General features: G+C 49.1%; 1 protein-coding gene across 1 annotated transcript; it reads left to right on the top strand.

The window, feature by feature from the left end:
• Positions 1 to 2800: 2800 nt before the first annotated feature.
• LOC118388601 (inositol hexakisphosphate kinase 2-like) lies at positions 2801 to 10141 on the top strand. The gene is made up of 3 exons (XM_035777823.2): positions 2801 to 3393; positions 7741 to 7972; positions 8121 to 10141. Exons 1-3 carry the CDS (start codon positions 3177 to 3179, stop codon positions 9067 to 9069), a joined length of 1398 nt encoding a protein of 465 aa, XP_035633716.1. The 5' UTR covers positions 2801 to 3176; the 3' UTR covers positions 9070 to 10141.
• The last annotated feature ends 2770 nt before the right edge of the window (positions 10142 to 12911 follow it).

Genomic DNA, 12911 nt, shown 5'->3' with positions numbered 1-12911 from the left:
GACTAAGATCGAGTGGTACAACACCGGCTCTGACGATCATCGGCTGTGGTAGGGCCAGCAAACCATTACAGACTACTAAGGGAAGCACAGCCGAGAGCTGTCCAGTGACACGAGCCTACCGGACGAGCTAAACTACTTCTATGCTCGCTTTGAGGCAAATAACACTGAAACATGCATGAGAGCATCAGCTGTACCGGAAGACTGTGAGATCACGCTCTCCACAGCCAATGTGAGTAAGACCTTTAGACAGGTCAACATTCACCAGGCCGCAGGGCCAGACGGATTACCAGGACATGTACTGCGAGCATGCGCTGACCAACTAGCAAGTGTCTTCACTGACATTTTCAACCTCTCCCTGTCCGAGTCTGTAATACCAACATGTTTTAAGCAGACCACCATAGTGCATGTGCCCAAGAACAAGGTAACCTGCCTAAATGACTACCGACCCGTAGCACTCATGGCTGTAGCCTACCGCCCCAACAGATCCACAGATGACTGCACTCCACACTGCCCTTTCCCACCTGGACAAATTAAAACCTACGTGAGAATGCTGTTCATTGACTACAGCTCAGCGTTCAACACCATAGTGCCCTCAAATCTCATCAATAAGCTAAGGATCCTGGGACATAACACCTCCCTCTGCAACTGGATCCTGGACTTCCTGACAGGCCGCCCCCAGGTGGTAAGGGTAGGTAACAGCACATCCGCCACGCTGATCCTCAACACGGGGGCCCCTCAGGGATGCGTGCTCAGCCCCCTACTGTACTCCCTGTTCACTCATGACTGCACGGGCAGGCACGAGTCCAATACTATCATTACATTTGCAGATGACACAACAGTGGTAGGCCTGCTCACCGACAACAACGAGACAGCTTATAGGGAGGAGGTCAGAGACCTGGCCATGTGGTGCCAGGACAACAACCTCTCCCTCAACGTGATCAAGACAAAGGAGAGGATTGTAGACTACAGGAAAAAGAGGACCGAGCACAACCCCATTCTCATTGACGGGGCTGCAGTGGAGCAGGTTGAGAGCTTCAAGTTCCTTGGTGTCCACATCACCAACAAACTAACATGGTCCATGCACACCATGACATTCATGAAGCGGGCACGACAAAACCTATTCCCCCCAGGAGAGATTTGGCATGGGTCCTCAGATCCTCAAAAGGTTCTTCAGCTGCACCATCGAGAGCATCCTGACTGGTTGCATCACTGCCTGTTATGGCAACTGCTCGGCCTCTGACCGCAAGGCACTGCGGCAGGTAGCCTAGTGGCGACAGGTAGCCTAGTGGTTAGAGCATTGGGACCTCTACACCAGGTGGTGTCAGATGAAGGCCCTAAAAATGGTCAAAAACTCCAGCCTCCCTAGTCATAGACTGTTCTCTCTGCTACCACATGCCAAGCGGTACCGGGGTGCCAAGTCTAGGTCCCAGAGGCTTCTAAACAGCTTCTACCCCCAAGCCATAAGACTCCTGAACATCTAGACAAATGGCTACCGAGAGTATTTGCATTGCCCCACACCACTGCCACTCTCTATTGTCATCTATGCATAGTCACTTAATTAAGTCTACCTACATGTACATACTACCTCAACTAACCGGTGCCCCCTCCCACACACATTGACTTTGTACCGGCAGCCCCCTGTATATATATATATATATATATGTGTGTATATATTTTTTTACTGCTGCTCTTTAATTACTTGTTACTTTTATCTCTTATTCTTATTCTTATCTGTATTTTTTGAAACTGCACTGTTGGTTAGGGGCTTGTAAGTAAGCATATCACTGTAAGGTCTACTACACCTGTTGTATTGGGCACATGTGACTAATAAAATTGGATTTGATTTGTGTTTAGTGAGTCCATCAAATCAGAAGCAGTAGAGATGTCAGAGAAGTTCTCTTGGTGAGTGTGTGAATTGGACCATCTTCCTGTCCTGCTAAGCATTGAAAATGTAACTAGAATTTTTGGGTGTCGGGAAAATGTATGGACTAAAAAGCACATTATTTTCTTGAGGAATGTAGTCAAGTAAAAGTTGTAAAATATATCATTAGTAAAGTACAGATACCCCAAAAAACTACTTAAGTAGCACTTCAAAGTATTTTTACTTAAGTACTTTACACCACCATTCAGAACCAAGTCCTTGCTATCTACAGAAAATCTGTTGGTATTTCTCCAGTAGGGTTTCCTCAAGGAGAAACTCCCCCTTCAGTAAATACTACAGTCAACAAAAACACCACAGTAAATACTACATTAAAGTCTGCAAAAAGCACTACAGTGAATACTATAGTATTTTTTTCACGTGGGTCTCTCTCTCCCAGATTCAAATTATCTTCTGCAGTGGCATCGGAATGCTAAGTAGAATATTTCATAAGCAGCAATCAATTCAACAGATATTAACGAACTGGCCTATGCATTTCATGTCTGCATTTCATGTCTGTCTGTCTGTCTGTCTGTCTGTCTGTCTGTCTGTCTGTCTGTCTGTCTGTCTGTCTGTCTGTCTGTCTGTCTGTCTGTCTGTCTGTCTGTCTGTCTGTCTGTCTGTCTGTCTGTCTGTCTGTCTCTCTCTCTCTCTCTCTCTCTCTCTCTCTGCTCTCTCTCTCTCTCTCTCTCTCTCTCTCTCTCTCTCTCTCTCTCTCTCTCTCTCTCTCTTCCTCTTGTCTCTGCAGTGCTCTCCTTCCTTTGTTTGCTTGTTCCTGATCTCAGTGCTTAGTTCCCACCCAACAACAGCTGCTGAGCTCTGATAGGCTGAAGCGGGTATGAGGCGGAGCCGACCTGTTTTTATATTTTTCTTGATCTGAGCTCAGTACAGACCCCAGTTCAGTATCGGCGACAGACAGAGTCAGGAACAATCTACACTCGCTCCCACACGCAACCTACAGCCCCAGCCAGACCTGTCGAAAATAATGATTTACTAGCACTACGTACACAGGGATATTACCTTAACCCGAACCTGGACTATACTACTCTGCTTTCGGACCAGGATAGCACGGGGAACTAAACGTTTTTTCTCTTCTCCTTCCTGCTGCACCCTTTCTTTTTCTTGCTGTGGTCTCTGCTGTCCAAGCAGGTGTCCTCTAACGCCCCCCAGCGAAAAAGAGCGGTACAGCCAGAAGATAGGCAGCCCGAGCAGCCTCATCGTGGGCCCCTCCAGTTTAGCTGTCCGATGCGGAGTGAGGATGAGCCCTGCTCTAGAAGCCCTTATGCAGGCAGACGGGAAGCTCCCCTATCCCGGGAAAGGGGTGATGCTTGAGCCCTTTGTGCACCAGGTGGGGGGCCACTCTTGCGTACTGCGTTTCGGCGACCAGACCATCTGCAAGCCCCTCATCCCCCGAGAACACCAGTTCTACAAGAGCCTGCCCCCCGAAATGAGGAAGTTCACCCCCCAGTACAGAGGTAAGCTTATTCCCTGATCCAACCTAAACCTACAATATAACGCTACCATCATCTGAATAACATCCATTATGCTGTGTGCGCCACTGCTACTGCCCCACATTTCTCTCCCCATCTCCCATCTTCTCTCTCTATCTTTCTACATCCACCTCTTAATCCCTCCCTGGTTTCTCCACTGATATGGTCAGCTGCAGTGTTTTGTAACATTAGCTGCATTTAGGATTACAGAAGGTCACTGGAGATGGCAGTACCACAGCAGCACAAAGGGATTCGTTTCATGGTGGTGCTTAAGTGGGGGGTTGGGGACAGACAGTATGTGACTGCATGATACATCAGGGCTCTGCAGTGTCAGGTTATGTAATGGTGGTGGGGGTGTGTATGACAGGATCTTTATCCCCTGATGGATAGGTGTGAGCCAGGCATTCTGCATTTAGACAGAGACAACCCTCCCACACAAAGGTGTCCTTGGTTGGGTGTCAGTCACACAAACAGGATTTAATGTGTTTTATATTATATTTTGTTCCATTGGATTCGAACACCTTTGAAATATCACAGAGGACCAACAGTATCGCTATCTTGTCTGCTCAGACCATAGTCGGCCCCAGGCCCTCTCCTGGGATAGTAGGGATAAAAGCCCAGTAGCCCTGCACCTGCCTGCATCTCCGAAGAGGGCTAAAGTTCCTGGAGGAAGGATCCAGTTCCCAGCATACTCAATAATAATGGGGCTGATCATCAGAGACGGAATGCTGAGTGGGAGAGATAGCGGTGTCTGACTGGACATCAGCCTGTCATGGATAGTTAAATAAATGTTCAATCAAAAAAATGTGTGGTTAACGAATACACACACAAACACTCTCACACACACACACACACACACACACACACACACACACACACACACACACACACACACACACACACACACACACACACACACACACACACACACACACACACACACACACACACACACACACACACACACACACAAACACTCTCACACACCTTGGGTGGAAAATCTCACTCTGTGTTGTTTTTCATTGACCGTGATGCGACATACGGTGTCTCCTGACACTTGCACTCACAGATCGGCCTACACACGCACATCTCACACACACTTTCTATCAAGTCACTCCTACCCTGGCACTGTGACAGAGTTGAGGCACCAGCATGGTATCTGACTCCGCAGCAATGCGACGTGGAACTATAAAAAACCCCAGTGTGATTTGGATGGGAGATGAAGTTGTAGAAAGAAGAGCACAGACGTCTGGTGACACTGAGAATATTACATAACAAACACATTCACTTCTGCTCAAAACACTTTTACACACACTCTCACACTCTTACAAACGTATGTTGGCCCATATACAGTCACATTCCACACTCGCGTACTCACAAAACACATGAGTCGCAGGCACTCCCATCCTCACATGCCCCGCTGACAGTGCAGCTCTGACAGTTGAAACAGGCCTGGCCAGTAGAGGGTTAACTGCTGCAGGGTAGTGACATCACTGTGCATGACATCACTAAAGGCCTGCAGAGGAGAGATAAGCACTGGGTCCCATTGTCCTCCATGTCACTGGCCAACACACCCGTTATCACTACATACACATAGGCCCTGAAGGTCTGTCTTGATGCTGCAGAGAACCTTCCCTCCAGTGTAAACCAGGGATGTTTTTGTTTGTATTTCAGAAAGGCTGGGATTTGCTTTTGTTGTCAGTCTTATTATCATGTTTATATTCAATGGGATGCTGAATATCCATCCTCCTCCCTATCTCTCTCCATCTCCCAATCCCTCCCTCTCTCTCTCTAATTTATCTGTCAGCCCCTGCAGCTGTGATGTTTGCTCTTCCTGTCTTGACACCCACTGCCCCCTTCCCCCAGCCTGCAGAGAGGGTTGCAATACATAGGCTCTTCTACAGGGTTTTATTAGGTAGAGTGGGGTAGGGGTGTATGCATGTTTGGGAACGCATCATAAATGATCCCAGGAATAAGTAAGTGTGTACAGTTTTCTATGAAAGTGTTCTGGAGACCCACCCCCTCCTCCCCACCACCCTGTCCTTCCCACCACCCTGTCCTTCCCACCACCCTACCCCCACCCCCTGTCTTTCCCACCACCCTGTCCTCCCCACCACCCTGTCCTTCCCACCACCCTCCTCCCCACCACCCTGTCCTTCCCACCACCCTGTCTTTCCCACCACCCTGTCCTCCCCACCACCCTGTCCTTCCCACCACCCTGTCCTTCCCACCACCCTGTCCTTCCCACCACCCTGTCCTCCCCACCACCCTGTCCTTCCCACCACCCTGTCCTTCCCACCACCCTCCTCCCCACCACCCTGTCCTCCCACCACCCTGTCCTTCCCACCACCCTACTCCCCACCACCCTGTCTTTCCCACCACCCTGTCCTCCCCACCACCCTGTCCTGCCCACCACCCTCCTCCCCACCACCCTGTCCTTCCCACCACCCTGTCTTTCCCACCACCCTGTCCTCCCCACCACCCTGTCCTTCCCACCACCCTCCTCCCTACCACCCTGTCCTTCCCACCACCCTGTCCTTCCCACCACCCTGTCCTCCCCACCACCCTGTCCTCCCCACCACCCTGTCCTTCCCACCACCCTGTCCTCCCCACCACCCTCCTCCCCACCACCCTGTCCTTCCCACCACCCTGTCCTTCCCACCCCCCTACTCCCCACCACCCTGTCTTTCCCACCACCCTGTCCTCCCCACCACCCTGTCCTTCCCACCACCCTCCTCCCCACCACCCTGTCCTTCCCACCACCCTGTCTTTCCCACCACCCTACTCCCCACCACCCTGTCCTTCCCACCACCCTGTCCTTCCCACCACCCTGTCCTTCCCACCACCCTGTCCTTCCCACCACCCTACTCCCCACCACCCTGTCTTTCCCACCACCCTGTCCTCCCCACCACCCTGTCCTGCCCACCACCCTCCTCCCCACCACCCTGTCCTTCCCACCACCCTGTCCTCCCCACCACCCTATCCTCCCCACCACCCTGTCCTTCCCACCACCCTACTCCCCACCACCCTGTCCTTCCCACCACCCTGTCCTCCCCACCACCCTGTCCTCCCCACCACCCTGTCCTCCCCACCACTCCATCCATCCCTTCCCTTTTTAATGTGTTAGTGTGTTTGGATTATTGCCTTGAAATGCTGTATAAAAAGGCAAGTCAAACCTGAATGGACTCTTAAAATAGAGAGACGGTGCTCGCAAAATGCCCGACTTGATGGAACTGTTGTATCTTTATGAAATATAATTCAGGTGTGTTGTTGTCGTGGTTGTTTTTGAGTTTATACAGTGTATCTTTGCTGTCGTTTCCTTTGGGTTGCCTTGAAACCTTGTAACACTATGTGTATCAGTTAATGTGTGGTTTTGGGTGGGTTTGGTAGTTTCTCAATAAAGGTTGGACTGCGTGTCATACATTCGAGCCTCCTGTGGTGTTTGTGTATCTCTTTGCTTCTTGGGTTCATTCTCACGTACACATTTGAAGTACTTGGGAACACATACATTGTTGTTGCTGCTGCGTCCTTGCCCCCCTACCTTCTCTCTCTCTCTGCTGCCTCCTTGCCCCCTACCTTCTCTCTCTCTCTCTCTGCTGCCTCCTTGCCCCCTACCTTCTCTCTCTCTCTCTGCTGCCTCCTTGCCCCCTACCTTCTCTCTCTCTCTCTGCTGCCTCCTTGCCCCCCCTACCTTCTCTCTCTCTCTCTGCTGCCTCCTTGCCCCCTACCTTCTCTCTCTCTCTGCTGCCTCCTTGCCCCCTACCCGCTCTCTCTCTGCTGCCTCCTTGCCCCCTACCTTCTCTCTCTCTCTCTGCTGCCTCCTTGCCCCCTACCTTCTCTCTCTCTCTGCTACCTTCTTGCCCCCCCTACCCGCTCTCTCTCTCTGCTGCCTCCTTGCCCCCTACCCACTCTCTCTCTCTGCTACCTTCTTGCCCCCCTACCTTCTCTCTCTCTCTCTGCTACCTTCTTGCCCCCCTACCCGCTTTCTCTCTCTGCTGCCTCCTTGCCCCCCTACCCGCTCTCTCTCTCTCTCTGCTGCCTCCTTGCCCCCCCACCCGCTCTCTCTCTCTCTGCTGCCTCCTTGCCCCCCTACCCGCTCTCTCTCTCTGCTCCCTCAATAGGAAAGCCTGTGTTTGTTTGTGTTTGTCTTTCTCTTTACAGAGTGTATTTGGCTGGAAGCAGGACCCAGTTGGTAAGAACTGCCTATGACTAACCAGTTACTGGGAGGTTTTGGCTTCATCATAGCATTATAAAATAAAAAATCCAATGCCGGGTACTAACCGCCTTCCTATCGTTCTCTTTCCTGCTTCCCTCCATCTCTCCCTCTCTCAGGTGTGGTGTCAGTCAGCTTTGAGGAAGATGAAGAGGGCAACCTGTGTCTCATCGCTTACCCCCTCCACAATGAACCAGAGAACATGGAAAACAAGGACCCCTCAGCTGAATGCGAGCCTAAGAGTAAGATGATCAAGTGGGGCAACAAGAAATCATCGTCCCTATTGCTAGATAATGACAACTACAGCAAAGACCGGGTCAGACAGAGCACTAAAGAGAACAAGAGCAAAAGGTGAGCACATACACTGTTACATCGGTACACATACTGTATATACAAATATATCCAAACACCAACATAGATTCATAGATTCTATACAGCAAATATGTACTGTATGGTGATTGGCAGATATCTAACCTCTCTTTCCTCTCTGTGTGTGTAGTTATAACGGTGCGGAGGTGCAGCAGCAGGCAGAGGTTCTCCGCTACAGCCTAGATCGGAAGCAGATCAAACACAACCCCTGGAGTCTGAAATGCCACCAGCAGCACCTCCAGAGGATGAAGGAGAACTCCAAACATCGCAACCAATACAAATTCATCCTGTTGGAGAACCTGACGTGGCGTCACGCGGTGCCGTGCGTCCTGGACCTGAAGATGGGCACGCGGCAGCATGGTGACGATGCGTCAGAGGAGAAGAAGGCCAACCAGATCCGCAAATGTCAACAGAGCACTTCCGCCTCCATCGGTGTCCGCCTTTGTGGCATGCAGGTGTACCAGTCAGACTCAGGCCAGCTGATGTTCATGAACAAGTACCATGGGCGTAAGCTGAGCCTGCCGGGCTTCAAAGAGGCCCTTTTCCAGTTCTTCCATGATGGGCAGCGTCTGCGGCACGAGCTGCTCTCCCCGGTGCTGCGGAAGCTCCGGGAGATGCAAGAAACCCTGGAGTCCTGCGAGTCTTACCGCTTCTACTCCTCCTCCCTCCTCATCATCTATGATGGGGAGCCCCCCCGCCCTCGCGCCCCCACTCGACGCCACCGCGGAGGAGAGGAGGGTGATGAGGACGAGCTCTCAGATGAGGAAGAGGAAGAGGGGGCGTTTGGGTTCACCCGTGGCTCGGCAGCTGGCAGCAGTGCTGGAGGGAGCAGTAACGGTAGTAGTAGCGGTAACGGTAGCAGTAGCAGTAACGGTAGCGTCGGTCGCTCGTCCCGTGGTGCAGCAGGGGAGGCCAGCAGCCCGGCAGTGGATGTGAGGATGATAGACTTTGCTCATACGACGTGTCGCCATTATGGGGAGGACAGTGTTGTGCATGAGGGTCAGGACAGCGGCTACATCTTCGGCCTGCAAAACCTCATCACCATTATCTCCCAGCTGGAGGAGCACAGCGCCGACTAAAGACTGAGCCTCCACTCTGGGAAACTTGAACCTAACCTGGGAATAACAGCACTGAGCTGTAGCTGTAGCCCTGATTTACCCTCCTCCGACAATGGCCTGGTCCTAATGGCCACCACACGGCTGGGGGTCTGACCCCCCACCTACTGTAGGGGACAACCAGGGAGTTTCTGGCCCGGGGGAGAGGCCACGCTGGAGTCGGTTCTGCACTCCCCACCCTCCCCCTGAACCAACACGGGACAGGACCACTTGTGCACTCGTTTGCATCTTGTCTCTGTGGCTGTTCTCTCTCTCTCTTTCTTCCTTTCTTTCTTTTCTATGTGGTGGGAGAGATTGTGACTGAGACTCTGGTCTATTAACAGGCTCAAGGACTCCTGTATCGTTCTGTCCTACTTTCCTCTCGTTTCCACCTCTCTGCTCCTCTGTTACAGACTGTTTTCTTTACTGTATGGTCTCTCTGAGAGAGAGACGTAAAGCTTAAGTATAGTTCTGGGAGTCAGACTTGGTGCTTATTAAACTGTAAGGTGACATGAGGTGTTTGTGGATGGAGTTTGGACTGATATTCCCCCAACAGCACAGCACACACGAGTGGGGGTTGCTTCTGTACAGACTGAACGGGGCTGGCAGCTTTGTAACGAGTGATCTCCTCGCTCTCCTATGGCTGACATTTCATATTTCCACCATACCCCCCGTACTGTTTTGTCCCTAAATCATAGACATTTAAAGTAGGGGGTAATAAGGGGATAACATCAATACTTTGTAACTTTCTTTGTTTGTCATTCCTGAAATGGTGACTGAATAAGAGAATATATTGATTAGGACAATAAATACTATATAGAGAAAGTGTATATAGAATCTTTATTTATTTGAAATATTTCTTAAAAATAAACGAAACAAAAAAAATGAGAAACAAAATGGAGAAAAGAATTCCTACATTCCATATTACTGTTCTAAATGTTCTGTTCTGATGACATTAGTGAATCTAGTTTTTTTGCAAGATACCTCTCTTGTATACCTGTGTGTCAACAGTATGTTGTATGTTGGAAGTAAAATAAAGAAATTTCTTTGTGGAAAAGCACTTTCCTGTCATTGAGCGCATAATACTTCTAGGAAAGGGGTGGCAGGGGCACGGGGTGTTGTAAAATAAGGTGGGGGGTGTAAAATGAAGTGGGGGGTTGTAAAAAGGTGGGGGGTTGTAAAATAAGGTGGGGGGTGTAAAATAAGGTGGGGGGTTGTAAAATAAGGTGGGGGGTTGTAAAATAAGGTGGGGGGTGTAAAATAAGGTGGGGGGTAAAATAAGGTGGGGGGGTGTAAAATAAGGTGGGGGGTTGTAAAAAGGTAAGGTGGGGGGTGTAAAATAAGTTGGGGGGGTTGTGAGAGGAAAGACAGTAAATAGAAATGACAGGGCTGTTAAATTGACCACTGAAATACTCTTGTGTCACCATGGCACACCACACTTGCAGGGAGGAAGTCTGTTTAAATAAGCCATCCTGTGGGAAAATGAGTCACTTCTTCTACACAGGTGTGGTTCATGGAGAGAATAAAGAGGACTGTATCTGATGTCACTCCTTCACCCTATCCACCCAGTTACACCTCTTTCACAGCCAAGGGCAATGGCAGTTCACAACTCAATTAAAACAATTAACTAAATGGAGTTTATATGATTTAGAGAATGTCCCTTTGCCTGTCGATGGACTGGTCTTGGGGTCTATGAGTGCACAATGGAAAAATTAAGGACACTTTTCATTACATGCGTCACACTATTTGAAAGTTGATCCTGTTATGCAGTTGAGGTGTTTTTCTTTGTTTTCAGTCCGGCTGAGACGTCTGTGACTGCCACACCTGTTGTAGCACGTTTATGACCCTGGCGTTAGGGCTCAGATTATCCTCCGCAATCCAGAAAAACTACAAGAGCGGAAAACATTTGGTATTGTGTAAAGTAGTAGGCTGGTAGAACCAGGTGTTATGTTTGTTCCTTATATAATGACAAAATGGGGTGTAGGTTTACTACTTTTAATGAACATATACTTCAGCTAGAAAACTCCATGTTTAGCCATGCAAGACATTCTTCAACCCTCCGCAAAGCCTGCTAGGTAGCGTAGTCTAAATGTTATTAAAACATACCAACACATCTTCTTTCCTTTAATTAAAAGAAAACTACGTTTTAATGCAACTACACATGTCACATCACATTTGTTTACTCAACCTGCATAACATGCAATTTTCTTCCCCCCAATTTCTTTCCCCCCAATTTTTATTTTTTTCAACTAAATATAGTCTGTCCAACAATACTATATTGTGGCTCTTTTCTTTTCTTTTCACATTAACAAAACATTCAGTCCAGGTGCCCCTTTTTTTCAACAATTCTCAATAAGCCTTTTAGGGGCTCTGACAGTCCTTTTTGGTCGTTCTGCTGAAGTGCTTCCTGAAACAGTTGGACAACGTTCATTGTCAGTCAGGGTCTTCTGACGGAATTGTCCATTTCTAAAGGCATTGGACGCTTCAGCAGTATCTTCCTGATGATCCTCAGTTCCTTGAGTGAATGGCTGAAGCCTTAGATCCACTCTGTTTTGTCTCAGTTGTGATCCATGCTCCGTTTGGATCTCATAGGATCGCGGTGCAACTTGTCTCTGCACACACCCTTGCTGCATCCAGGTTCCTGTAGTGATGTCTCGGAGTCGTACATGATCTCCAGGTTTCAGTTCAGGTAAGTGTCTTGCACTTTTGTCGTGTCGCTGTTTTTTTTTGTCTTTCTGTTTTTCCTTTGTGAGTTTGACTTTGTGAGCACCTCTGGGTGTTAACAAGTCCTCATGGATGGGTAGGTTGGTTCTGATGCGACGTCCCATCAACATTTGTGCAGGTGAAAGTCCGTTCTGCAGCGGTGCGCTGCGGTAGTTCAGATTTTTAGGAAATCCTCCTTTCCATCGTGTGCCTTTTTCATCAGACCTTTGACAATTTTGACGGAACTCTCTGCTCAGCCATTGGACCTTGGGTAGTTGGGGCTGGAGGTGTTGTGTCGGAATCCCCAGTCGTTAGTGAACGATCGAAATTCGGAACTTGAGAACTGTGGGCCATTGTCTGAGTACAGTTCAGATGCAACCCCATGTCTTGCAAAGACTCATTTCAGGTAGGTGATTACAGCTTTGCTGGAGGTAGCTGGCAGTGTTGCTACTTCAGGGTAGTTTGAGTAGTAGTCGGTAACAACAATGTTAATTTTGCCATTGCAGTCAAAAAGGTCAACTCCAACTTTGTAATAGGGTCTGTTGTGTACTGGATGAGGCATTAGCGGCTCATTAGCGTCTATTTTCTGTAGCATTTCTTTGCGTAGTGTCATGGGAATGACAATCTTATTGCCTTTGAACACTATGTCATCCACATTGGTGAGCTCTGCTCTGCACATCCAGTAATCCTGTATTCTCCTCGGACAGTTGTTTTTCTGTGCGGGTCATCATATCAGTGTTATTTCTTTCAACTCTGTCATTGTTTGGTCAGCTGCGGTCTCTCTTTTGATCTGCTCCATTCTCTCAGAAGACACATGAAGTGATGATACGATCAGATCGACGTAGGCTTGAATCTCAGTGTTTTTCTGTGTGTCGAAGCTCCATCTTCTCGACTGCTCGAGAAAGAGTGTCGGCGGCGAACATGAACTTTCCCAGGGTATAGATCATCACATCATACTTTTGCAGTCTGATCAACATTCCCTGAATTCTCATTGGATAATCATTCAGGGGCTTAGACATGATTGACACCAATGGCTTGTGGTCGGTTTCTACTTCGAAGTCTCGTCCGTAGACGTATTGGTGAAACCTTTCGCAAGCGTATGTGCTCGCCAGTAGTTCTTTCCC

Source organism: Oncorhynchus keta, chromosome 10 (assembly GCF_023373465.1).
Source record: "Oncorhynchus keta strain PuntledgeMale-10-30-2019 chromosome 10, Oket_V2, whole genome shotgun sequence".
NCBI classification, from domain to species: Eukaryota; Metazoa; Chordata; class Actinopteri; order Salmoniformes; family Salmonidae; genus Oncorhynchus; species Oncorhynchus keta.
Note: the sequence above shows the minus strand (reverse complement) of the source record. Positions and strands in the feature narration are given on the sequence as shown.